General features: G+C 37.4%; 1 protein-coding gene across 1 annotated transcript in view; it reads right to left on the minus strand.

Annotated features, from left to right (window-relative positions):
- The window catches only part of LOC145984016 (protein phosphatase 1H), a 47,315-nt gene extending 26,568 nt beyond the window's left edge, over positions 1-20,747 (minus strand). Inside the window, exons 1-2 of the mRNA XM_083117325.1 lie at positions 20,405-20,747; positions 9,804-10,032 (exon numbers count right to left, since the gene is read on the minus strand). Coding sequence (XP_082973451.1) covers positions 9,804-10,032; positions 20,405-20,718 — 543 coding nt within the window. The 5' untranslated portion in view covers positions 20,719-20,747. The remainder of the gene's footprint in view (positions 1-9,803; positions 10,033-20,404) is intronic.
- Between the last annotated feature and the right edge of the window lie 6,456 nt (positions 20,748-27,203).

A 27,203-nucleotide genomic window follows, 5' to 3' on the forward strand; every position in this document is an offset into this window, starting at 1 on the left:
TTAAATTTACTTCATTAATAGAATTAAACATCTTGTATATGGTAAATTGCAATATACCATATATAAATTCATCTTCAGCACATTTACTCCTCCCCCCAACCTTTTCGTCTTTAGATGGCGGCTACCGATAAGGGATAAGCCCCTTCTGAAATCAAATTATGGCTACCGGCCTGACCACCAGGGATCGAAATTGAACCTTTCGATTGATTGATTAATTGAACTGGTGTTTCAAGTCCACTTTATGCACAGTAAGGCTAATCAGGACTGGACCTACAGTTTAAAGTGAGATCCAAACAACTATGTGCCTCCATCGGGAATCGAACTCGGGCAGGTTGCTGAACCTGTCGAACCAAAGATGAGAGCATAATTATTTGAGCATGTGGGAACTTTGTCTTATCCAGTGCCATCATATGTTCAGTTCTCCACACACAAATAAGATTAATTTTAAGAAATGAGACGTGTGCATATAATTTCTTATCGTCATCATTTCCCAAGTGAACAATCAGATGCCATAGAAGACTCGGGCCCGCCCTTTAGAATAGTGCTTAACCCGGTCGCCTTGAACCAAGTGATACTGGATTCGATTCCGGCATGAACTGTATACATGAGATGCCTAGCTTGAACTCATTACGCACACATTTCATATTTGCACTGTTGCCAATACTTGTAAACCTGGTTCCTGCACTTTATATCTAAAACCACAAAAAAGGATTTTATCTACTTCTCAATTTTCTTCCAGCAAATTTTCAAATCTAAAGACTAATAACATTGTTCTTGGTGTATCAGCAATTAAGCTAATGAGTTCATTCTGCATTTAGTTTCCTGAATAATGGCTGTGGATTTCACGAGAGTACATCCGTAGAATGTTGGGTGCTACAGAAGAAAATGATGTTCCTTTCCAATTTATTGATTGATTGATTGAGTTGGTGTTTTAAGTCCACTTTATACACAGTAATGCTAATCAGGACTGGTTCTACAGTGTAAAGTGGGATCCGAACCACTATGAGCATCCACCGGGTATCGAACCCGGAACCCCTTTATTACAAGGCGACGATGCTACCATGCACCACTGGGGAGGCCCTTGCACCTTTTCTTTACAAGACTATATATATACATACATATATAATATAATGTATGTATACAGTACAGGCCTATATGGTGTATACATAGTTTGTTAATTTATAATAGTTTGATAGAAAAAATCTTACGTTTGGGGCCCCCCAAACTGATCAACCTAGCTATGTCCCTGATCAGAAGTTTGATATTCCCAAGAGATCAAATAATGCTCCCATAAGCCCAATGCATTTCTCCTTGCCTCCTACGGCCATCCTGGCAGTATTGCCAAACCTGATGCACATAAAAGAGCTAAATTTCACCTTAAATGGAGTTAAAACTGACTTTCAATGAGCTAGCTAGATTTACAAAGGCTGGATAAAGTGCTTTCCAGGGTAATGTTAGTTGTCAAAGGGGTGGGGTGTTGCTATTACTGTTAACTCTAAATTGATGACAATTTATGTTTAGATTTCACCATCTAGATCCAGTGACATCACCCATCTCAATGATCCACCGATGGTCATATGAAATCGAAAATAAAGGATTCCCTGATAACAATATTATGTCAATTTCATGCCAACATGGCGCTAAAAAAGTAGCTGGGGATATAAGAGGGGGTGGGGTGATGCAGGCTTTATAAACAATATCACGCCACGTGTAAAATGTATAATCATGGCAAAAGTTGGTCTATGTGGGCCGGAACTAGTGATGGCATCATAGTGGGGCATGGGGGGCAGGCGCCCCAGTTCACAGCCAAACGAATGCATGCCCTTAAGGGAGGGAGTACCACTGTGCATGATGATGGAAGAAATGGATAATGCTCTCTTTGGATATAGTTAGTTTGAAGAAAAAAAGGAATGCAGAAATTCAGGAAAACAGGCAACTCACAATTTCTGAATTGCACACACAGTTTCCAACATTGTTTTCCTCTTTAATGCTGAAAGGTTTGGCAGAGAGTTTCTTCAAGAAAGAAAGTACTACAAAACTCTTATCACTATGACAAACGCCTCAATAAATACGGCAACCATTTACAAAAAGTGCATAATATATTGTAGCATCATCATGCACTCAATATGTCCAAATAAATTATTTTGTCTAATTTCCTACACTTACCCAGTGCTTTACTCATAGAACAAAATTCAAATTGCTGTTCATAACAGCTGGGAAACAGTTGTGTAGGTTCTTTCTTAATATTCCCTTCATCATGGAGCACATACATAAATATTTTTTTATCCCAAAACTTCACAGCAGGAACACAGACCATTTTCAAAGGGATGGTTAGAGAGAGGAGCAACCAGTTGGATCTTTGGTACAAAATATTACCCATACTTATTTAGGGGGTAATGTGGATGCATGGGTGCCAACCTTTCCTTTGTGATTCTATTTATTGGATACGTAACCACACTTCTGGAATAATTTTACTTTCAAATCTGAATTAGTCAGTCACAGGAAAAGAAGAGGTGAGGTTGTATGATACATGTATTTTAGTCATACTATGAAAACAAAATGTACCACAGCACCAAATATTACGAGGGCTATTTTTTTTTAACCTCCTATAGGGCATTAAATCAAAACCTCAAAATGGGTTTATTGACAAAAGTTACATACATGTATAATCTACTTTTCAACGTAATCACCAAGAAGATTCAGACATTTATCATACCGATGCAGTAGCTTTCCAATACCCTCTGCAAAAAAAAGGTGCCGCCTGTCTGTTGAGCCAGGTCTGCACAGTGTCTCAAAGCTCCTCGTTGGTGTGAAAGCGCCATCATTCTAACCACTTCTTTATCGCCAGGAAAAGGTGCAAGTCACTCAGTGTGGGCTTCCAGTGGAATCATTGAAGGAAGTCTTGGGTTGATGCAGCACCAAGCAGTCGGGCATTGTCATGAAGCAAGACAATGCCTGAAGACAGCATGCCTCTCTGTTTGTTCTGGATGGCTGTGCATAGTCTGCACATTGTCTCACTGAATGAAGCTGCATTGATTGTGCCCCTCTGTCTGTAGAAATCGCATCACATACGCACCTCGCACTTGGCGGGAGAGTCAATTCTAGCAGACATCTCTACGTGCACATCGCTCAGCTTCAACTGAAGCGTTGGCCTTGGCAGTGGTGGTGGTAGTGGCAGTGGCAGGGGGGGGACAGCAATCATGCTGCGTGATACCTCGCTTCCTAGTGCTTCACAGGCCACCTGGCGGTGCCATCAGAGGTAGAAAAAAATAGCCCTCGTATATTAAATGATAGAGTTATATGGCTTATGTTTATTTTACTCAATTTTTGTTTCTTTTGCAAATATTCCCAACCATTTCGAAAAATTACATCATGATATTGTAAACTATGCTTTAGAATTTTAAGTATTTTTATTTTTTCTTAACTAACTTCAAACTTTGTTATTTGTAATAGTTAATTTTCTTTCATGACTAAATTTCACTTTAGCTGTGAAGATAAAATTGTGCACCCATTATCTACACCAGCGGTTCTCAAACTTTTCAAACTGCAGAGCCCTTTTCACCCAAAAATGAGGCCACATAGCCCCAACATTTTTTCCATGCTCGTCAGACTAGTCAAGAGAAAATTGTATTTTTACAACCAATGAGAATTCAGAACCTCAATGTGACAAGTGCACTTGTTTCTTCCTTCATCATATTTATGTTTCTTAATGGCAAAGTCGGGAGTTTTGCTTCCAGCAGCACTTTGTTCCTCCTTCCCAGTGTATGTATCACTTGTACATTCTTCTATTGTGAAGTCTTGGGTTTTCTCATCTTTTGGTTTTGAAGGGCCTGGCACTGGCTCTGAAACATCCACTGTGGAAGGACCTGCCTTTGGTGGGAGTTTCAATGTTCCAGTCTTGAACCATGGTCCATGGCAAATGTTCAACACCACACCTGTTGTTCAACCTGACTTAGGATACAACACTTTCCATAAACCAACTGAAGTCAATTGAACTGAAGAAATGGTAAGGAACTGGAGTAAATGTTGTGGTATAATCATGTGTTTTAAATTCCAACAATCGAGCATCAAAAAACAGCGTGAGTGAAACGCCACTCCGTGACAGTTTATTATTTCAGGAGCGGTACCATAGAACTTCAAAATGTTGCAACAAGCTCACATTTTTGGCAGATACGATAGGTCTTGTGTTCTTTTGCCTGCTAAGTTGCATCAGGGAGTCAGGATGCTCAAAACTAGTCACTGAGGCAACTTTGCAAGTATGAAGGTGTGACAAGGGATTTTTCATGGAAAGCACAGTTTGAGAATCGCTGATCTACACTAAATAACTTAGAATCCCATGAAAATAACACAATATTAAATTGCAGCATTAAACTGCAAAATTATTAGTTACAGGTTAAGACAATTAAATTATTGAAAGTAAGTCTTGAAGCTTTCCTGGCGATGAATGATGAAAAGATTCTCTCGAGCTATTGACCAGGTGAATTGAGAGTGATGTTAGCTCTCGAAAGCTTTCCATAACTCACCTGGTCGATAACCTAAGAGAATCTTTTCAACAATTAAATTATTCTAGTGAAACACTGTGTTACTCAGAAAGTGTACCTGTTGTACACATAGAATATTCTTTTCTAAACTATTATATCTATTCTCAGCATACATTCCTTGTTGTGTTTGCAACTGAGATAGTCACTGAGCCAGACTCAAAAAAAGGAGTTATCAGGCTCACCTGACTACAAAGATTCACATGACAAATACAAAAAAAATTTCAGAATGGATGGAACTTTCCAAAAAGAACTGTAATTGCAACTTATATCATTATGATACCATTTAAAAATCACTATATTATCTACAGATCTCCACAAAATAAATTTCAAAAGGACAAATATTTCATAACTTGAATAACTTACATTACTTGTCTCTCTCTTTCTCTCTCTCTGAAGATACACTGAATATTTTCCCATGCATAAAACTTGAACATTTTGACATTTGAATAAATATATTTAAAAATTGATTGACATACATTAGCAAACATCTTATTCATTTTACTTCCATCATTTTAACATAAATTATTTGATAAAAATATAAATTATCCTGAATATAGGAAATATTTTTGTGGGGCTTTTAAAGTATTATCCCACTAATTTCATCCCTTGGCCCAGATAGATTACTCAAGGGTTGAAGTCCATGCCTCGTTTCTTTCGGTCACATGTCAGAGTTGCTTTTATTAGCAAATGTATTAATGTAAAAAGCAAGTAAGAAGGTGTCTGAAATAGTTACTTTATGCATGCAGCTGCTGGGTACATGTGGTTCTATCAGCTGATGCCCCCAAGATCCTAACTTGAAATAAATGTATGTCATTTTCTTTGTTTATGTGCCACAAGCCATGTGGTCCCTTCATCTCCCATTACATTCAGAATGCAGTAACACATCCAAGGAGACAGCAACATGCCTTACACTCACAATGAAATATAAGTTGAATAAGTTAACAGGATGAGCCAAGTCGCAGGGCATTTCCACGCCTCACATCCTTTGACATCAGCAATAATCTTACATGTTCTTAATTATGACCACATCTATCAAGTACAGAAATGCAACATCATCATCTGAATAGCAACCAACTACGCAGGTTTGTGTAATTTTGGCACAGAGCAGAGAACAAATATCATATTACCATGGTTATACTGCCCAAATAATTTTACAATATTTAAGGAATAGCAGAAATTTGAAAACAGAATATGTGAAGAAACAGCTTATATGTTCCACTCTTCTATATACAATGCACTTCAACTAACATTAGCACAACTCTACACTCCAGTAGCAGTAAAGCAGTCATGGCTCAATACATGCCTAAGTTGATGGAAATCAAATGCAGGATGTTTTTGTAAGGTAGTAGCAAGTTACTATTTGATTACCAACAAAATCCACAATATTCACAGTATGTTGATCAATGTTAACAAAATATTTGGACCAAGCATCACTTACATTTTATTTGGTCGAACCAATCTGCCATTGACTGTCTGTGGTTCCAACAACTAGAACGTTTCAACAACACAGCTTTGAGAGTGTGCTGTGATTCAGATAAGTTGGCATTTACATGCTCTTTACAAGAGAGAGAGAGAAACACCCTTTACACTTCTGCAACTCATATACTGAGCAAATCCAATTCTAGTAATTAGAATTATGTTTAGGTTGTTAATTACATAGCTAAGTACAGGAAATTCAATTTAGGTTTGACATCTTCACATAAACAAAAGACAAAACCTTGTGGCAAAGTGGTTACGGTAATGCGCTACAAAGTCAAAGGCCCTAGGTTCAAATTCTTACTAGTAAGGCATGAACGTTCATCGTGTTTGTTGCTTCATCAATTGAACATTCATTCTCATCATGCTGATTACTCAAGACATAAAAAGGTGATATACATTTTTTTTTACAAGAGCCTATACTGACAGTTATATAATTTCTTCAATTTTAGCAGAAGTCATTGTCTTCAATTTTACACACAAAATGAAATCTGTAATATTACAACCACTGTTGATTGACAAGAGTAATATCAGTTACATCATCATCTTCCTTTGCCGTTTCCTGCCTCTGAGGCTCCCAAAGTGTGTTTGATTCAGGACTCCTACGCTCTTGAAAATTACTGAAGATCCCTGTTGTCATAAATATCAATACAGTTCTTCCTAGATATTAATAAATTTGGAGAGAATGACTCAATATCGAGAAATGCATATACAGTAGGGTGGAGTGAATTTCTTTTTTCTTGAATTCCGAAATGCCTGTAGTCAAGAAAGTTGAATTTTGGTATCAGATAGTCAAATAAAAAAAAAATCAGCTCTGTAGGTCAATTTCTTCTGGTGCCCCAAGGCCTCCGAAGTTTTCATATTTCCACTTATTTTAGCGTATTGAAAGATACATGGAGAATTCTGGATGTGATGAAATTATATCTTCATATCCGCCTTTAAAAGCAAAATGAGAAAAACTCAGGAACCTCATGTTTAAGAAATTAGTGAAAGTGTTTCTCACCAAGTGGTAGGAATTTTGATGAAAGCTTCATTGCCATCAGTGTCACATCAGCAAGTCGTTGCATTTCACGAACGCTATCGAAATCTCTTAAAGCCCTTTAAGCGTAGACAAAATGAAGAAAACTAGAAGAAAAAATTGCATTGTATTGCTCACATGCTAACTCTACATTATTTGATATATCGTGTTGCAAGTGTAAAGACTTTTCAACCTGTGTTTGTTCTAGAGAGAAGAAAGTACCTATTCAAGAAAGAGAATTTCTTTTGGATCAAAGAACAACGAGAAAAATGTTCATTGGAAAAACTGATTTAAAAAATCCAACGAATTGGAGAAGAAGCAAGCAAGAAAAGCTATGGAAGAAGCAAGACTTCAGAAACATTTGTCAAGCTGTAGTGTCAATGCTGCATCTAGTAGTCCTCAATAGAGTCCATCAAGTGAACTGGAGGAAGAAGGTTGAGATACTGACAGCAACACGAGTAAAGTACTTAAAACCAAATCGGAAATGCCCTCCACTTCAGCGAATTCCTCATTAACCTCAAACGAAACTCAAATGTGGTTGCCTCTTAACAATTTTGCTAGAGAGTGTGACAGACATCGCATATCTGACAGAAGTGCAGCTAAAATTGCTAGTGCAGTTCTTCAAGATGTAGGTGTTATTAGTGATGCAGATGTTTCTAAAGTGATAGATGGGAACAAGGTTAGAAGGGAAAAAGAAGTAAAGTCAGTTAAACAGCTGCTGATAGTTTGGATACTCTGACTGGATTGTATTTTGATGGCAGGAAGGACCAGAAAAGAATTAATGAGAAGAGAGGAGTGAAGAATTATGGTCGCAACGTAACAGAATAGCATGTGACTTTAGTCCAGGAGCCAAATTCCAAGTATATAAGACACGTCACTGTATCACTATAAAAAATGAGATCTTGAGCTTCTGTGCTAGGAAGGAAGGAAGTATGGACGATCTTTTAGCTTTTGGATGAGATGGTACAATTGTGAATACAGGAAACAAAGGAGGAGTTATTGTTTTACTCAAAAAAGAACTTGGTAGACCCCTCCAGTGGCTTATTTGTTTGCTGCATATAAATGAACTCCCACTGCGCCATCTCTTTCAGAAAATTGATGGATTCACAACTGGTCCAAAATATTTTTCTTGGGAAATAAGAAAAGCTCTACAAACTTGCGAAAAACAACCTCTTGTGCAATTCGATCCAATAAATGTTCCTTCTTCTTGTCAGCTTGTTGGGAATGTTGAATTTGAAGACTTAAGTACTGATCAGAGGTATCTCTATAATTGGTGTATTAGTGTAACAAATGGACACTGCAGTGATGAATTAGCGAATCACAAACCAGGCCCATTAAAACATTCTAGGTGGCTAACAACAGCTGCAAGACTGCTAAGGTTGTATGTATCGACTGATAAACCCTCAAATAATTTGACAACTTTTGTGACCTCTGTGGTGATGGTATATACTCCAGAGATGGATTTATCTTTTCAACTATCAAGTCAAGAGCATTGATGAAAACATTTCACACTAAGAAAGAATATAAGTTGTAAAAGTAATTAGTATTATGATATTGGGCTATATGTAAGTGTAAAAGTTTAACATTGTTACATATTTTGGGTACTAATGGGTACTTGGGTAGTTTATTTTATGTATTTCGGTAGCACAACTTTATGGTTGTATTCAAATATCTATTTTTTGCACTTGTTTACTTAGGAAACAGGGTATTCTGTGTTTCAGTTCAGGAAAATAAATAAAAAGTTATAATTTTCGGTGAGTAAATGCTGATTTTCAATATGAAATCTTCAGTGACCCTGGGGCACCACTAAAAATCAATTCTTTTTTCTGAATAAGCTAGAAAATTCCAGGAAATAAGCAAACATATTCTACGCATTTCAGCAACATCATCATATGCCACATACTTCTCCCTAATGCTCCTGGGTCATGAGATCATGACTTGTGATTACTGAGCAAGAGCAATTTACTGTATTTATGCAAGTATAATGCACGTGGGTGTATAATGAGCACTCTGGTTTTTGATGAGGAAAAGTGAGAAACAATTATATCTCATAAATAATGTGCAGTGCATTTAAGGTTCAAGAAATAGCTTTCTTAGTTGTAGGTTGTAAAGCTATTGCTATGCCTGCCGATCAAGAGTGAATGACATCGTGCCAATTCAATGAGTCACCTGTTACTATGTGGACCAAGAGGAGAATATCACCTTGTGTATACAATGAGTCACCTCCCCCACTTGCTCCACTGTGTTTAGCATCCCAAAGCTTTCACTTCTGTGACCACCTTGTTTATTCTGTAGTAGAAGAAAGCGAGATCAAAATTATGTTATGGATTTGCAGTGCTCAGGAATTTATATTCTAGCATTTCTCAACTGACAAATACTGCTGATACACATCCCAAGTGATGAGAGGTGCATGCTCAAATTCTGCCAGCTTGGTGCTGCTTTTCTCGGTGTTGCAAAACATTCCATTACAAAGTGAAAATCATGGAAAATGGCCATTCTACTTCCACAGCGTTTCTCTTAAAAACTATTATTACTAAAGAAATCCAACCTAGTAATTTGTATTTACATCTGTTGATATATGTCATACACAGTGACAAAGTGAAAACATGCATGGTTTGATGTTGGCTGTCTGAATTATTCTGTGTATGACATGCACCACAGTTTTTGGGACCAAAAATTTTCAAAAAAAGGGGGCATTATATATGAGTAAATATGGTACTTACAAGTATTCTAAGATTCACATTCAAGAGACTTACAATATAACTTACATGAATAATGTGATGGAGTTGCTGTGCTGCTTCAATTGCAGCTCCAATTCCTGCATGTCCATCAAATAATCCAAAATATGTGTAAGATAATGATGAAGCAGGATTATTATCGGAGGTATCTGATGGAGTCATTCTTGGTCCCTTTGACCTTCCTTCTGGTCTATACAGTATGTATTGTCTAAAGCATGCCTGATCTTCATTCCATACAGATTTCCCTGCATTTACAGCCCTAAAATAAAATAGAAAGTTTCTTTATCTATTCTAAATTAATGCAGTCTCATAAACGTACAGTATGCAGAAAAAGTTTTTGTATGCAACACAATTAACCTTTTGATTACCGAGCCCATTTTGACATGTAAGCCATCCGGGACCGGGGCCAATTTTTAGCAAAATGCAGAGTTTTATTAAGATGACTGTAGATCGGAGGCTAATTGTCCTAGACAGACGAATGATATATCGTTACATGTGGAATGAACCATAGATTCGGACTATATACAATTTATGCACATTGAGTATATATATGGGGGGAGAGGAACCGGAAAATTCCAATAGTTATGAAGAAAAATGCCCCCACCCCCCCTGGAAAACAAAGTACAAGACATTGTCAAAATACACATGGAAATGATCGCAGGCATATTTGGAACAAGAAAATAATTGCACTATTATCATATGAGTAATAGAACAAGACTTGTACCCCCAAACGACATGTCTGTGCGCCACTGACACTGTGTCAATGCACAGCCACGCATTACAATAACTTTTCGCTGCACAACCACGATTGTGAGTGACTCAGAACCACGGAATTTCTTAGAAGTGTGTTTTCAGTTTATTTTTGGACGTTGCCGGTCACATTGCAGTCACGTGACGAACACCTGTACTCGAGTATAAGGATTTCTCTCTCCTCCTGCATTTTGATCCTTTCCTTTGTTATGCACCCTCCTTCCTCCACCCCTTACTTCCCCCCTTTTTGCCAAAACTGAAAGTACTTGGCAACCTCCTGCTACCGACCAGCAAAAGATTCCCAAATCAAGGTTCAACTGCATTATTGTAGTGGAACATAAATTCCAGCCTTTGGTGGCCACAATGCTTTCTTTCTTCAGAAAAAGCTGACAAAAGAAGCTGCCATTTTCCTGCCTTTTTTTTTTTTTTTGGAACACCATGACATGCAAGAGTCCTTATGGTGCAATATATGTGTTAACAACAATATAAAAGAAGAAAATCGCAATTCCAGCAAATAATAGTGACATTATGATGTAAAAAGTACGAACATGTCAAAGTTATCTCGATCGAGATACCTGGTGAACAAGAGGTTCCCATATTAAATACACTAAAGTTGCTGACCTAGGGGTAATTCCATGTAAAAGCAACCAGTGCGTAAACCTTTGATGTCATGGAATTGGCTAAATTTTGGTATACATGTTTCTTAACATCTGAAATATAGAAAAAAAAAATTTTTTTTTATTTTTCATGTTGCTGGTTTGTGAGTTATTGAAATTTGAAAACTGACAAAATTGCCCCAAAACTGCTCACTGGTGGAGCTTTAAATACAATTTATAAGAGACCTGTTTCAACTACAAGGCTGGGCATTATCTCATTTTAAAGCTTATGAAGAGGGTTTTCATTTAATATACAACATGCTTGGTTTTTTGCAAAAAATTTACACATATTGGTACACATCTACTGAAGGTTGAGTCAAAATTTCAAGGTCGTATCTCTTTGGAATCATGAGTGAGAGACAGTTAAAGCTCCAGTGTGTCATCCCTTTCCTGCAGTGAAAATTAGTGTCTTCATTTTTTAAAAAAATCTTGATATGGATGGCAAGAAGTAGTCCATTTACTGTTGTAATCCTTTGAAGAAAAAGGGACACTGGTGTAGTAAAGATCTGAGGAATGTGGCAGCTTGGATGATTTCTTTAAATTACGGAATTGAAGAAAACATGAAAATTTGCACTTCCTGTAGACTGCAGTTGGGGAAGGAAAAGCATGCTATCATTCCAAAAACAGAAAATCCTTCTGAGCCAGATGATAAAGAAGAACCAAGATTCAGAATATATGGATGTTGATACAGGGCGCAACTACTTGAATGCCAGTGAGTAAGAAGAAACTGAAGAGTTTGAAAAGGTATTGCAGATAAAAGATAAAGAAAATAAGAATCCCTTTTTAATGCAGAAGGTGATAAAGATGAAGAAAAATGCCACTGTAGCAATTCAGAATCAGAAATCTTTGAGCAACTTAAATAGAGATTTAAAACTGCAAATAAAAATGAAAGGTTCATGATTTTGTCTATTTTGCCCAAAAGTTGGTCATGAGGAAAAATTGAAAAGGAGTTTGGTGTTAGTAATTACATAGCAAGGAAAGCAAAAAAAACTCGTCCAAAAGAAGGGAGACCTGGTAAAACTTTACCAGAAGAAACAGCCTCATTAGTTAAAGGTTTTTACTGCAGTGATGAAGTTAGCGGGCAAATGTCTGGCAAGAAAGACTATGTTTCCATGAGGGACACAGATGATAAGAAGCATGTATACCAAAAATTAATCAAATCCATGACATCAAATTCCAAAGTTTCCATCCTATATAAGGGTCTTCCTGAGATGAAGAACTAATCTAAAGTTCTTCTAGTTTAGTTCTTTGTCTGAGGAGATGCTGATATAGGGTGGAAATGTTACGTGTAAAGTGTTTTTAATTTTTAATAAACTGCCTTGGTCAGCAACTTTAGTGTATTTTTGTATGTAGTGAAAACAAACATGAATAAAAGTGAGCTGTGGAGTCGCTTGCAATGATTTTCGATGTGTATCAATGGTTTTGGTGGGTATTTATCAAACTTGTAAAAGAAGTTTTAGGGTAAATTAAGACATATTCATAAATATGTATGTTTTTTAAAAAAATTGCGAGATATACTGGCAACATAAATTACAATTACATTCGTCATGTTAGAGGGCAGTACCAGGTGTGCCGGAAATCTGGCTATGTTATTCATTCAATGACCAGATGAAATAAAAGAGTTGAAATTTTTTGTGCAAAAAGATAAGTAGATTAGCTTTTGACATGACCAATGTTGCAAGCACATCTCGCAATTTTGAAAAAACATACTTTTTATGAATATGTCATAATTAACTCTATAAATCATCTGTAATGCATAAAATTAGTAAAAATGTAGTGTTGTTTTACCAGTTTGATTAAAAACTCACCAAGACAATTGATACACATCGAAAATTATAGCAAGCGACCCCACATCTGTCTATTTACTCATGCTTGTTTTTACTTTGTACAAAAACTTTTTTTACACCTTAGTAATTTTTTCTGCATATGTTCATGTAGAACATGATTTTCTTGTTTAATGTTTCAAAAATATACACATAGGAAAAAGTTAATACCCAGTGTAAGATTCATGCCTCTATCGCTTTTTGTACAAAAGTTACGTATGTTCAAAGTCTCAGTCGGGTGACTTTTCGCACACCCTGTACAACAGATCACAGCACAAACTTTCACAGCATATTGAGGTTATTAAGATAAATTTATTTTATTAATAATGCTTTTTTTTTTACACATAGTTTCGATGAAACCAACTTTCAAAAATACGGCCAGAGATTCACAATTACCATGAATATTATCATTGCAATTATTATGCACAAAATGTGTTATTTATCCGAGGAAATCGCATAGTAAAGTAGATTCTACATGATTTTTTTCATTATTTTACTAAAGTTTCAAATGAAATCGAGAGTCTCGGACACATGTCAGTCTCTTCTATACTTTTCAGAGTTCTATTTTGAAGGGAATGCTCTCATTCTAATCTCAATTATTATAACTGTTCACTTCAGTCTTCTCTTGATTTTTACAGCCTCTCTTGGTCTTGTCTTGAATTTTACAGCCCGATCTCTGGCTCTTCTTGGTACGATCCCTACTCACCACCAAATATCCCAGGTAGACTCCTGACCTGGGCATGGCTGTTTCTTTGTGGCTTCTATGATTAACATACCTAATTTCCATATATAACTCAGTCATTGCGTTTGGAGCATCCGCATGGGCCAAATCACTTAGTAAATCAACATACGTACAGAAGCTAAGTTCCTCACAGAGGAAAGTGATCCTCAGACTAACTGGTGCCTTCAAAACCATCCCAACACATGCCTTATTTATTATTATGAGCCTCTTGCCAGTGGATTACGAAATAAAACAAAGGGTCCTGTCCTACCATTTTAAAAGAGGGCATAAAAGGGACATAATTGACTTAACGGGTAACTTTTATCCTACATTCCAAGAAATAAAAAAGGTCAACCTGGAATAGCACAAGGCATGGAATTCATCGGACAGTGGCAGAAGACTTCATCAGTTCATTCCAAGTACACGGGAAAAAGTGATCCAGAAAGACTTACTACAATCAAGAGGCCGGGTGCACTTCCTCATGGGACATGGCCCCTATGGCACCTATTTCAAGAAGTTTGGTAAGCGGGAAACAGATAGATGTCCCACATGGCAAGATGAGATAGACACGCCAGAACATAGGGTATTCTTCTGTCCTACGTCCAATGAGAGAATTGTGCAGGCTAGGTGAGCTCTGCCGGCACCAACACTTTCCGATTGCTGCGAGGTTAGCATAAACAAAAGTTAAACAAACTCGCCGACTTGGTTTCCGAAGCGGAATTACAACGATACAGACGGCAGATGAGGATACAACAGATGCCGCCACCCCCTCCACCTCAAGTACCCATACCCAGAAGATCGACAAGACGTAGGAGCCAGATCCTTCCCCTGGAGCCATCTCCAACCTCGCAAGAACAAGGATCGGAAGAGGAGGAAGAAGTACCCGAGAGAGTAGACAGTTTCTTGCTTAACTCTTGAAAATCAGAAACCGTAAATGAAGAAATATCGAACTGACAGACTAGAATACCGCTGGATACCAGTGGTTCCCCAGGAGGCCTGAATCAGATCAGGTTATGAAATTTTTAAATAAAAACATGAAACTAGAATAAATGAAATCTATGAATTTGTGTTAAATAAATATAATCAAAATCATTATAATTCTTGTTAAATTTACCACTTTAATTTTAATTTTCAATTCAAGTCTCACTTTCAATTTAATTTTCATTCTAAAAATAATCATAATAATGTCATTCGACTTAGTTCTATTTCCACCTTATTGGATTCCATTAATATTATTTGTAACAATATAGATATATTCTTTTTTTTACATCAAACAGCCAAAAATGAAGTTAATTCCACAATTATATTAATTCTATAAGTATACATTGTTGTATGTTAACATGTATGTATCTGTCATATTACTTATGTATCCTTACATTTGTGTTCTTGTATATCCACAAAACTCATCTCCATGTACTAAATAAAATAAATAAACAAACACGGAATATTAGAAATATGACCTAGTCTGGAAACCAGAGTGGATCAAACACCCTATTGCAAAGTGTAAACCAAACAAATTTCTATTCACACAACCCAACTAATAAACAATTACCTCATCACCGGACCTAGTACCTATATATTCATTCACAACATATTTACAACTGTTCTGGATCTCTGAATGGTTTATTTCACTTACTTACTCGCAACCCCCCAAGAATAAAATATAAAAACATAACATAAAATAACTTGCATACAATAATTAACCAAATTCCATACTATCCTCATGCTGACAGAGATGACTTGTTCTGGATGCCAAAATAAGTCTTAATATTAACACACATTTAACTATTATAACATAAAATATATCGTTACCAAATTATGTGTATAACATTGTTTTATTTTTTTTATTTTCTTTTGTAGTATATATGTAATTGTATATTATCAATAAAGAATTTAAAGAAAGGAAAAGCAGGGGAACCCATCAATTCAGAGCAACTGACGTCCTGGTTTATTTAAAGGCACCAGGACATAAGCGTATACCCTTGAATGTTTAGTAATACAGTAAAAACTGCATATCCCGGAACCTCTATAAGAAGGAAACCTGTAAATACGGAAAAAAAAGTACCCAGAACAGACCGATTTTATACCTGAAAATAACCTGCTTAAAGTGGAAACATCCTTAACGCGGAAACGGAACACCATTTAAAGACCAACAAGATGTTTTTATTCTCAATAAGACTGAAATTTCTTCCTTTATTTTTTTCGCTCGCAAGTAAACAATACTGTAAGTGGAACACGCCTCTGTTGTCACTCGCTTATCGGTAACATTGTCGGTATGAAAGAATGTGCTACAATACTCTAGCTGTTACGATTCCGTTTCTTTCTTTCATCTCTTACCCTCTTTCTCCACCTTTCTACGTCTATTTCTCCTCTGTTCTTTCATCATCTTTCTATTTTTCTTGTTATCTCTCTTTGTTTTTTTTTTATTTTTCTTCACTTTTATCTCAATCTTTCTTCACCTCTCTTATTCCATCTTTCAATCTTTCTCTTTCTCTCTATGCACATCACGCTAGGATGCCAGGGGTCTCGGGTTCGAATCATGGCATGGGCATGGATGTTTGTGAGTGTCCATTTTACTTCGCTTTTTGTGCCACTTTTGGATAATTTGCGAAGATGGGGATGAGTAATGATATGATGAAATTGATGAATGTATCGCATTTTTATTCATGTACGTACATGCATTAGTACTCTACATTATAAGTAATGTGAAATGTAAATCTGTCTTCCTATTATTTCCTGCAGCGCTCTATACGGTATTTAAAGTCAACCCTGTATAAGATGGAAAATTTTGCTCGGAACCATCATGTTCCGGGATAGACAGGTTTTACTGTATTTGGTCTTTGAACACAAAACCCGCTTTGAGCCTCGCATGAAAATCTGCAAAAAACTTGTGTCCCGAGTCGATCGGAAACCAAGAACGCCTATTCATGCAAGCTACATTTCAAATCATAATTTCTGCTGTAACTAATACCTACTTAAGCTTTAACTGTGCTAATTAGTTTCTCCAAGCTTCGAACTTAGTCCCACAATCATTTCCAGTGTTCTTAAGCACCTCCTAATATTGCTATAAAACTTGTGAAAAATTGTTAAACATTCGGAACTGTTACTGTTACTTTAATTCTAAGAGCTCTACACCTGAATTACCTAACAATAAAAGCATCTCGAGATGTCATATCCAAGACAACAGTAAACAATTGATAGCTTGCAAACTAATATGCATATAGAAGTATACGGAAAGGGGAAAATCATTTTCTACAAAAAACACAGTAAGTAATCACTTAGTTGATGGGTACTAGTTCCGTATAGTGGAAACACCTAGAAATCATTCCTTTCGCACTTTTTTACATTGCTAACGTACAATTCTAAATTGCGGAACATTTCTTTAGGTGTAATAATGAATTTCTAATGAAAATAATGTCTATTTTTTAAATCTACGAGTACTCACTGTTTTTCCTTTTTCCGGTTCTGTAACACAGAATGTGGCAGTAAAACTTCGGTATGGTCCCAACACCTCTCACTCGTTTCTTTCATCAATTTTAACATTTATACTTACCTATTCTGCATTCCGAAAGATTCTTCAAGGTGGTATTTTGCTTTTTTCACCAAAATAATTTCAATTTGTGACATGAGGAGTGATTATTGTTGTTCCTTATTTCGCTTCCGTAAGACACAATATGGAGAGACAGCTTGACTAGCATGGTACATCATCATTGGGTATGCAGTGTTTCCAACCTTGTCAACCGAAAAATCCCCACGAACCATGCACGGATAGCCCCACAAACCATGCAAGGCAAGGTTAGGTTAGATTCGGTTACGTTAGGCAAACATAGTTAAAATTGTCATCTTCTTGAAAAAAACGGCATGGTTGGAAACACTGACAGGGAATTACGTCATCAAACATTTGCAACATTTGGTTCACGTAGTGCAAGGAAATGAAAGGAACGACAATTGTGCGTCGGAGAGATATTTCTGTTCAAAAACATGATTTCCCAGTGAAATAGATGCCACGATGAAAGAAAATACCTCCACGAACTTCTAAATGCTACAGAAACTCATTTCCGTAAGTAGTTTCTTGTGTAAAAATGAAGAAATCTGTTGGGACCATACCGAAGTTTTACCAATGTGGCGATAGCGTACTGGTTCATCGCACGTTGTGGAAGCGTTTTGTCGATTTGGAGTGTGTATACAGTGTTTCCAACCTTCTTCACCGAAAATTACCTAATTTCGTGCCAGATTTGAAATTATGCAAATACCTCGTTAGCCTCACAAACCACTGGCGTTAGTCCCACAAACCATTTCCGGTAAGGTTAGGTTAGGTAAGCACGATTTGAATTTTCAAAAAATAAAAAAAAACTTGCAACAAAAGGGCGTGTTTGGAAACATTGACAGGAGGTTACGTCATGAAACACATGGACCATCCCTGACGTATAGAAGCAAATGGAAGCAAGAGGAATTGCATGTCGGAGAGATATTTTTATAGAAAAAAAATATTTCATGCTAAAAAATATTACACGGTGAAAGAAAACACATTGAGGAACTTCAACGATGATACAGAAAGTGATTTCCGTAAGTAGTTTCTTCTGTAAAAATGAAGAAATCAGTTTCCACTATACGGAAGTGTTACCAGTTGATGTAGTGTGTGTGTATAGACATGAATACAGGGTGTACCAAAAGTGGTAGTGCAAACTAAAATGGTGAAAAGTACTGATAGTAGAAGCAAAAATGTCTCAGTAAACATGGTGTCACAAACGAACCATTTCCGATACAATTGCGAATATTGGTTACGATCCGCCACTGAGTTGATTGTTTGCACACATCGCTTGCGAGATAATTGTGAATGCATGGTTATAGTGTGCCACCATGGGCATCCGGAAGGGGGGGCATAGCCCCTTCCTGGAAAGTGAAAGTAAACCAAAAATTATATATTTCACACATATAATTTCATTTCAAACCACAATCATGTGCGTTAATTATTGCATGAATATGATAAATTCAAATTTAAGCCATGTTTTTTTGAGGGAACAACACTATTATTGGGGAAAATGTGCCTTGTTTGCCACCCCCTGGGAAAAAATACCACCCTTACCCCTCCCTGGAAAAAATCCTGCGGACGTCCATGTCTGCCACCCACTGAGTTGATTGTTTGTACACATCGTACGTTTGTCTCCTTGCCCACTCTAAGCATTCTTTGTTTTAGTACTGAACACTCTCGAACATGTAACATACTGTACAGTACAATAGTCTTTGGTAATAAAAACAACAGTAATGTTTAGTGAGATGAACCTTTTAATTGTGTTATTTGTTACTAAGTAGGACTATTGCACGGTAAAAATTTACTATTCCACAAACACATGTAACTTCTTAGTTTCGTCACTTTTAACATTCGTACTTACCTATCTGCTTCGCGGAACATCCTTGAAGGTGTATTCACATTTTTTTGATGAAAGTAATTTCAAATTTTCACATTACAAGTACTTCTTTATTTGCGTCGTTTCACTTGTGTAAGACACAGTATGGTGCGTACACCTTCGTAGATCATCGCCAATCGAGCTTGTGTTTTGTTGATGCAGTGTTTCCAACCTTCGTAACTCAAAAAATACTCGTGAAGTGGATTTTTTTTAAGCTTCTTCGCATTATTTTACGAACAAAATTTTAACTATGCTTGCCTAACCTAACCTAACCTTGTTGGAAATGGTTCGTGGGGATATGCGTGAATGGTTTTTGGGGCTATCCATCAATGGTTTGTGGGGTTACCCATTTTTCAAGTACCCAATTACAAAATCCACTGGTCTTCCACACCCGGTATGAATTTCACCACGCATCCACGACACGTCATCTTTTCGGAAAACAATGTCGTGGTTGGAAACCCTGCAATCGACAAAACAAGCACGATGCGCAATAATCTATGAAGGTGTATGCGACAAAGGCTATTGTGTGTCGGAGAATTAATTTTCAACAAAAATAATGAATTTCTGCTATGATACATTCCCACATGACAGAAAACACCTTCCAGATGTTAGACAATGTTACAGGAACTTATTACCGTAAGCAGTTTCTTGTGTAAAAATGAAGAAATCTGTTCGTGGAATAGTAAATTAATACCGATGATGATTCCTGATTATTAGTTCGTTGTCTTGTATGCATACACCTTTAAGCAGATTTGGAAAAAAATCATAGTGTGCGTGAGAGTATGGTTACATGTATAATCCGGCATTATTTAGTGTATATGAATCACCCCCCCCCCTTATTGTGACATTTCAAAACCTCAACAAGGGCGATATAAGGTTAAATCATTGATGGTATTCGAAAATACATTGATATTCTTTATACTTGTAGAAAACGTACAGTACACATGAAAATGCATATGCTACGTTTCTCTTTTCAAAGAGGGTGTTCTTCTTTTAATTTCAGATTCCCTGGAATCAACTGTGACATATCCATAGGGTGGATTATAAATAATAAAACCGCTTTTCCAGCTTTCTACAGCAACTCAAAAAACAACAGCAACATAAATCAAATTTTGATGTGCAAATGTTTAGCTAAACTTTAGATATCGAGGCATTTTTAGAACATACTGAAAATAATTCAATAGTTTCAGTAACTTCTGCAAGATGCTAGAGTAGAGAGTGCAATATAAACTGAAGATTCAATGCATTTTACAAGATACTGAAAATATCTTACTCAGCATATCCGCTATTCCATGGCAATTTTGATATATCTCTTGGTACGATGATGGGACGCAGATGATGGTCCGCGGACACTTGAATTTCTTCATCTGTATGAAACTGCAAGAAGTGAGGTCTTGTATATGGAAATTTGGGGCTCAACGTCTTGTCATCGGTTCGAGTTTCTGAATCCCTAAGTTCAGGGATAGGCTCGATTCCTCCAACTACATTAAACAATGCATTTCTAAATCTGTTAAGCATATTCACAAAACTGTTGAAGGAAAATACACCTGGTAACAGTATTCTAAAATACGATGTAAACAATTCCATGTATTAACCGGAAGTCCCCATTATGAATGTCTTCGTGGCACTAGTCATATTAGCATCTTAAAGACAACAACAAAGCAGTCACAATAGGTAAAAGTACTATTATTCATGTAACTTCCAAACCTAATATTTCTTTTTATTTAAATTCCAAATGGAAATGTGTATGACGCTAAAGATAGATAACAAAAACTATTTGAAAGTGTAATCACTTTTAAAGCTTCCTCGGTTTGTCGCGCCTTCTTTCTTTCTGGCCTCGTCCCTCTATTTTTTCATAACTTTGGGCCAATTTTGTCCTAACTATCACAATGAAACGATGTTCCTCCTGTCCGATGTAACTTCGCACATTGCATGGAGCTCCATCATGTATCTATCGGAAATGATGTAACAATTTTTTTAATTTAAAATGTGTTGTTTTCGATTTTCCAAACATTATAAGTGTGTTTCTTACGCTGCATGTGGACACCGTATCGTTGCTTGATTTGGTTCATTTTATTTCGCTTTTCTGTCACGTTTGGCTAATCGCGAAGATGAGGATGATATGGTGAAAGTTATGAAAGGGCACTCACAAAGAACACCCATGCCCAGGCCGGGATTCCACCAGTGCGCCGTATTGTATAAGCGTATTTTTCTGTTTATTTACGGTTATACATTTGAATGGCTTATTGCAGAAAGGGACCTGAGTCACTTTTGCACAATTCTGAGAAAAACAATGAAAAATCGTATAATATTAATAGTGTAAGAAAGAAATTTGCCGTTGTTGGCTCAAATATTCAACATAATGAATAGTTAATTTTGCAACCCTCAATGCACCCCCCTGCAGTATGCTGCTAGACACAGTGGAGATGAAAAAATTAACTCCGATACCTCAAAAATGTGACTCAGGTCCCTTTCTGCAATAAGCCATTCATTTATTTCGCCGTATATACATCGTTCCATAACAAATCCATCATCAACTGCTCCCGGCTGCCTTTTGCCCCATAACACAGAGAATTGCACTTATCAAGACTTTACTCTACGAGCGCACTATTTACCATAGCGCTAACCCGCCCCCGCAGTTTATCACGCAGAGGTCCCTACGCCGTCCTCGTATTAAGTGCAGTACAACTTTATTAGAGCTACGAGCGCACTATTTACCATAGCGCTAACCCTCACCCGCAGTTTATCACGCAGAGGTCCCTACACTACGGCGCTCACTCTGTGTGGATAATAAACCTTTTCGAGCAAGGCCTCATCTCCAGGAAGCTATCAACTCGCGGCAAGCCACGGCACCTAGCGACCTGTTCAGTGAGATGAGTCAAGGCAAAATGGATAATAAACCTTTTCCTGCTCCCACAAAAATAGGCAATAATTAGGCTGGAGATTTCAATGAACTAACCGATCTCTAATTACGCACTGGTAATGATCAGTATGAGAGACCGTAACAAGTCGGAACCGGTATTTATATCTCCGACAAACGACCCCCCCCCAACCACCGGGGCACGGTCCTATTGTTGCCTTTCAAAAAGGGGAAGCCGTTGAGAAAACCCAACCGTTGACTTCCCGGGCTACCAAGCAAAAAGCAACCTAGGCCAGAGCACATACACCAAAATACACTTTTACATAATTATTTCCCTTTTGCAGCTGTGTGAGTAAAACTCACACAGCAGTTGGCACTTAGCACCGTTTCTAGCATAATCTGCTAACGCCAATCCCTGGGAGAGGGAAATTGAATTCAAAGGAATATGTTTTCAAGAAATAAAAATAAAATTATGTCCAAATCTTATTTCTAATTCACCAGTGGACATGTTTCAAACGAAAGGGAGTATGCCGATCCAGCGGAATGCTTTTTTACAACCATGCCTTGATCCATCCTCTGTCATTTCTTCATCCTGCCCGATTTAGTTCGTCAGGAGATTTTATGGTAGGAAATCGGTAGAAAGTTGGGGTAAACAATTTTCTTAAACCTTTTTATGTTCGATGTTGAACCCATGTCGTTTGTTGCACAATTTTGAACATTTGGGGGGGGGGGATTTACACTATTACATAACTGTTAAAAATAAGTAGCGCAAGTTCAAAACTCTAAAAAAGCAGATGCAGAATTACAGTTATCCGAAAAAATAATAATAATAAATCCTACCACAACTTAGAAGCATTTAGCATAGTTTCGAAGATTAAGCAACACTTTTTATTATCGTCAATCCACATGACAGGGAGGGGAAAGAAAATATAAATTCTTGCAAAATATGATATATCGTCTATGTTATTTTCGTCGATTTTTATAGGTTCACATTTAAATATTTTGTAGTTCAAAGTGAGGAGCAAGATCCCCTTGCCACACCTTGAGCATGGGCCTGCAGCTAACATTCTAAATGCAATGGGTAGTACAAGCAAGACGTGTGAATGTAAGTTTAAGTCTTCCTCGGTTTACCATAACTTCTTCCTACACTCCGAAAAAGCCACGAGTCGCCACTGGGGCATGGATGTTTGTGAGTGTCCATTCATCAATTTAATCATATCATCACTCATCCCCATCTTCGCAAATTAGCCAAAAGTGGCACAAAAAGCGAAGTAAAATAAAGCAAATCAATCAATCAACGTATCAATGTGGTCATACGGGTACATGCATGATCGGTTGGGAGTCGGTCTATCGCAGAAACATCAAATACCTAGGTAAATTACACTTGCGACGAACAATGGGCCTGGTCAAAGCAAAGTATTGTAGGTGGCAGCACCCCCGTTGTGTTCCCACACTTTCGATGGGCAATTGTTCTCCCATTTACATACATGGGGAAAATTATGCTGAATTACATTAAATTGTAAGTTTAATTTCATCTTAACCTCAGAAATTATGTCTGAACATGATAAATGAATAATCAGTGCTATAAAAGTAAGATATTTGAATAGACGATCGTCAAGAACAGAAAATATATTGGAACTAAGAAAAACTTAAAATTTGTACAGCACTTGTTTACGTCACTTGCAATTTTCAAAAATTAAGTACTTTATTCTAGTGAATCCGGTAAAGAATAATACATAATAATTCAGCGTGCCTGTACTTTTATTTTTACAGTTGTTATTAATAACCGACTCTTTTTTTTACGTGATATCATACTTTTTTTTCCGCATGGTTAGTAAATATGGTCCTCTCTATATATACATATATATCGCGAAGAATAATTACTACAAAAAATATTTTATTTTCTGTTTCTTGTATCGCAACCTCTAGGGCTTTCTCATTTACAGGAATTCTAATTTTAAAATTGTTGTTACCCAAAGAAAGGACGAAAATACAAAGGGAAAATGTCTGCTTAATACAATGAAAACATTCGTTAATATCAGTGACGTGCGGTGACGTCGACACTTGGAGTAAAAATCAGTGGCGTGCTCAAGGGGGTGGGGCTGGTGTGGGTCATACACCTCCCCCCTTTAGGACACAGTATTCCTAAAAATAGAACGTCAATAACAGGAAAATATTGCAAAATGATGAATGAGTACTAAAAAAAGTACACGTAACCTCCACCCCCATTCGAAAATAAAAAAGATTTGATTTGACTACTAAGCCAGAGATCCTGGGTTCTAATCTCGGCTTGACCATAATTATTCTTTGAATGTATCCCTTCATCAATTATATTGTATCATCTTCGCGATTAGCCAAAAGTGGCGGAGAAGCGAAGTAAAATAAACCAAATCAAGCAATTGATCAATGATTTGACTTGATTTTTGTTACTTTTGTTACTTTTCTCATATTTGGTTAATTGCAAATATGATACGATAAATTAATGAAGGGACAAACACAAAGAACACCCATGCCCAGGTCGGGGTTCGAACCCGGAACTCCTAGTGTTGTAGCGCGCTGTGATAACCACTCCCCCACGGTTGGTTGATTTGGTGTTTTAAGTCCACTTCATGCACAGAAACAAAACAGGTAACAAAACACACTATTTTGTAGTTTCATCAATAATATTCATTTGGCTTCTTGAGTTCTGAGATACATTTTTCATTTCAAATTATTTCATTATTCACTGCAGAGTACACCACAGGAACAAGAATGCGCGCTCATCACAGGTTCAAATCCCGGCCTGGATTGTTCGAGGTCCCTTCATCAATTTCATCATATCATCACTCATCCTCATTTTCGAGATAACCAAATGTGGTAGAAAAGCGAATTAAAATAAACCAAACCAACAACAATACGAACGTGCGTTCTCTTGCCCAAATAAATACATCCGTTGGAGGCCAAAAGATTAGTATATTTAAATAAAACACTACTAAAACGAGAGCGAAAGAAAGCCTGAGCAAGTATTTGTAATTTAATCATTATATATTCCATATTTGAGAAAAAAATAAAAAAGTAAAGAAAGCAAAACATTATTGTCTGCACATAACACGTTCCCATTTCATAAATAATAAAACAACATCCCATAAGGTTCTGTAAATACAGACAACATACGTAAGTACTGCTGAAAATTTTCCCTTAAGTTCTTTAGAGGACTTACAAAGAATCAAGCGAAATCAATCCCCTATCTGTCCTATAGGAGATAGACTGGGGGACCTGAAACCACGGGCTTTCAACCATTGCAGCGGGGGTGAGGGGACAAGGGAGGTAGAAGCAGAAATCTTCCCTTTTCCTTCGGGCGACCGTTTCTACCTGGAACTGGTATGGCGGAAGAAGAGCGAGCTAGGCCAGTTTTGCCCGCGGATCACACCGATGGACGAGAAGCGCGTGAAAAAGAAAGTGTTGCATATGAACTGTGGCTTTAACAAGACAATAAATATTGTGATTTGAAAATAATTATAGATGTGAGATTGGTTAATCTATCTCTGCTAGACTAGCTACTCCTCAGTGCACGTCACTGCCATATACCCTCCGTTACTGAGTTATCGGATAGGGCATAGTGAATAATAATAAATATATTCTTACTCCCGCCGTTGATTTGATTGATTTATTGATTTGGTGTTTTATTTCCACTTTATGCACAGTAAGGCTAATCTGGACTGGACCTGCAGTTTAAAGTGGGATCCGAACCACTTGTGCTTCCACCGGGTATCGAACCCGGGACCCCTTGATTACAAGGCGAGGACGCCCTACTCCCGCAGTTGAATTACACATACTCGCAACCAGAAATAAAAACATAAAGCGTAGTGTAAATTCTTGTATTATCGACCTGTGGCAGCTAGGGACGACCCAAATTACATCAAGTTTAGTGCTCTTTGTGCATAATATATTAATTCTTACGTTCAGGAGAATGTAATTTCCGGAAACTTATGTCTTGCTACATAATCTTAAAGCTTTCCTAAACCCATTTTTGTATTATCGAATTACACGAGATTCTTATCTTCGTTGAAAATAACGTTTGAATTGTCATTCCATCGCGCTCCAATGTAAAGCTTAGGGCAACCAAATGACGAACGAAATTCTTTAGGTACACAATAGGGTTGGCGCCGCCACATGAAAAGTTTGGCAATGAACAGCCCCATTACAGTGTGTACGCTTCAGCGCAGGGTTTTATCCGGAATTTTCTGTCGGGGGTGGGATGTATTTGGGGTTCAAGATGACCAAAATTTGGGCTCCAGCTGCAGAGGATCGTTCTCTCCGATCTTTTCTTTCCATCGGGGGAAGGAAAGATCATCTTGCAGTCGAAGCGGAAGTCATGGGTGGCGCTAGAACATTTTGACCGGGTGGTTGATTGATTGATTGATTGATTTAGTTTTATTTTACTTCGCATTTTGTGCCTCTTGGCTAATTTGCGAAGATGGGGATGAGTGATGAAATTGATGAATGGACATTCACAAACAACCAAGCCCGACCGGGATTCGAACCCGGGACCCTTGGCGTCGCAGTGCGATGTGCTAACCACTCGGCCACAGGGTCGGGCTTGACCGGGTGGAAAGGAGCTAATATTATTTAGTAGGATGGGCAGGTGTCATTATGTAAGTTATGATTAAATAACTCTTTCACAGTCCAGATTTCCTTTGCATTTCTTTCTCTTTCCTCTATGTCTTTGTTTTTGTTTCCGTTTAGATCTGCTTATTCATTCATTTTGTAGCATTCTTTACCTGCTCGTGTCTTCCCTCTTTCCAATCTCCGCCATTCTTTAAATATTCCTCTTCAGTTATTTTCTGCTTCGTATTAATTCTGTTTCTCATATGTGTATGCACTCTCTGGTATATGTCTCTTAGGTTTTTGCTTTGTTTTACTTCACTTCACTTTTCTGCTAGCTCCTCTCGCATGGACTTGACACAACATAAGCCACAACAGAGGAATACACTGAGTTTGAGTCCAGACGCAAACGAGCAGCTAGAAACAGCTTTAGCAACTTCGGATTGATATTGTAGATTTTTGTAGATTAGGCATACACAGGAGATGCACTACGTGGAAATTTTCAGGCCGGCTCGGTAGCTCAGTGGTTTGAGCAATGGCACCGTATGCTAGAGACCCGGGTTCGAGTCCTGAGTCCTGCATTTTTAGCTGAAAATTTCTTCGGATTGATATACTGCCAGCAGTGGCT

Source organism: Lepisma saccharinum, chromosome 2 (genome assembly GCF_977018435.1).
Source record: "Lepisma saccharinum chromosome 2, izLepSacc3.1, whole genome shotgun sequence".
Taxonomy (NCBI): Eukaryota; Metazoa; Arthropoda; class Insecta; order Zygentoma; family Lepismatidae; genus Lepisma; species Lepisma saccharinum.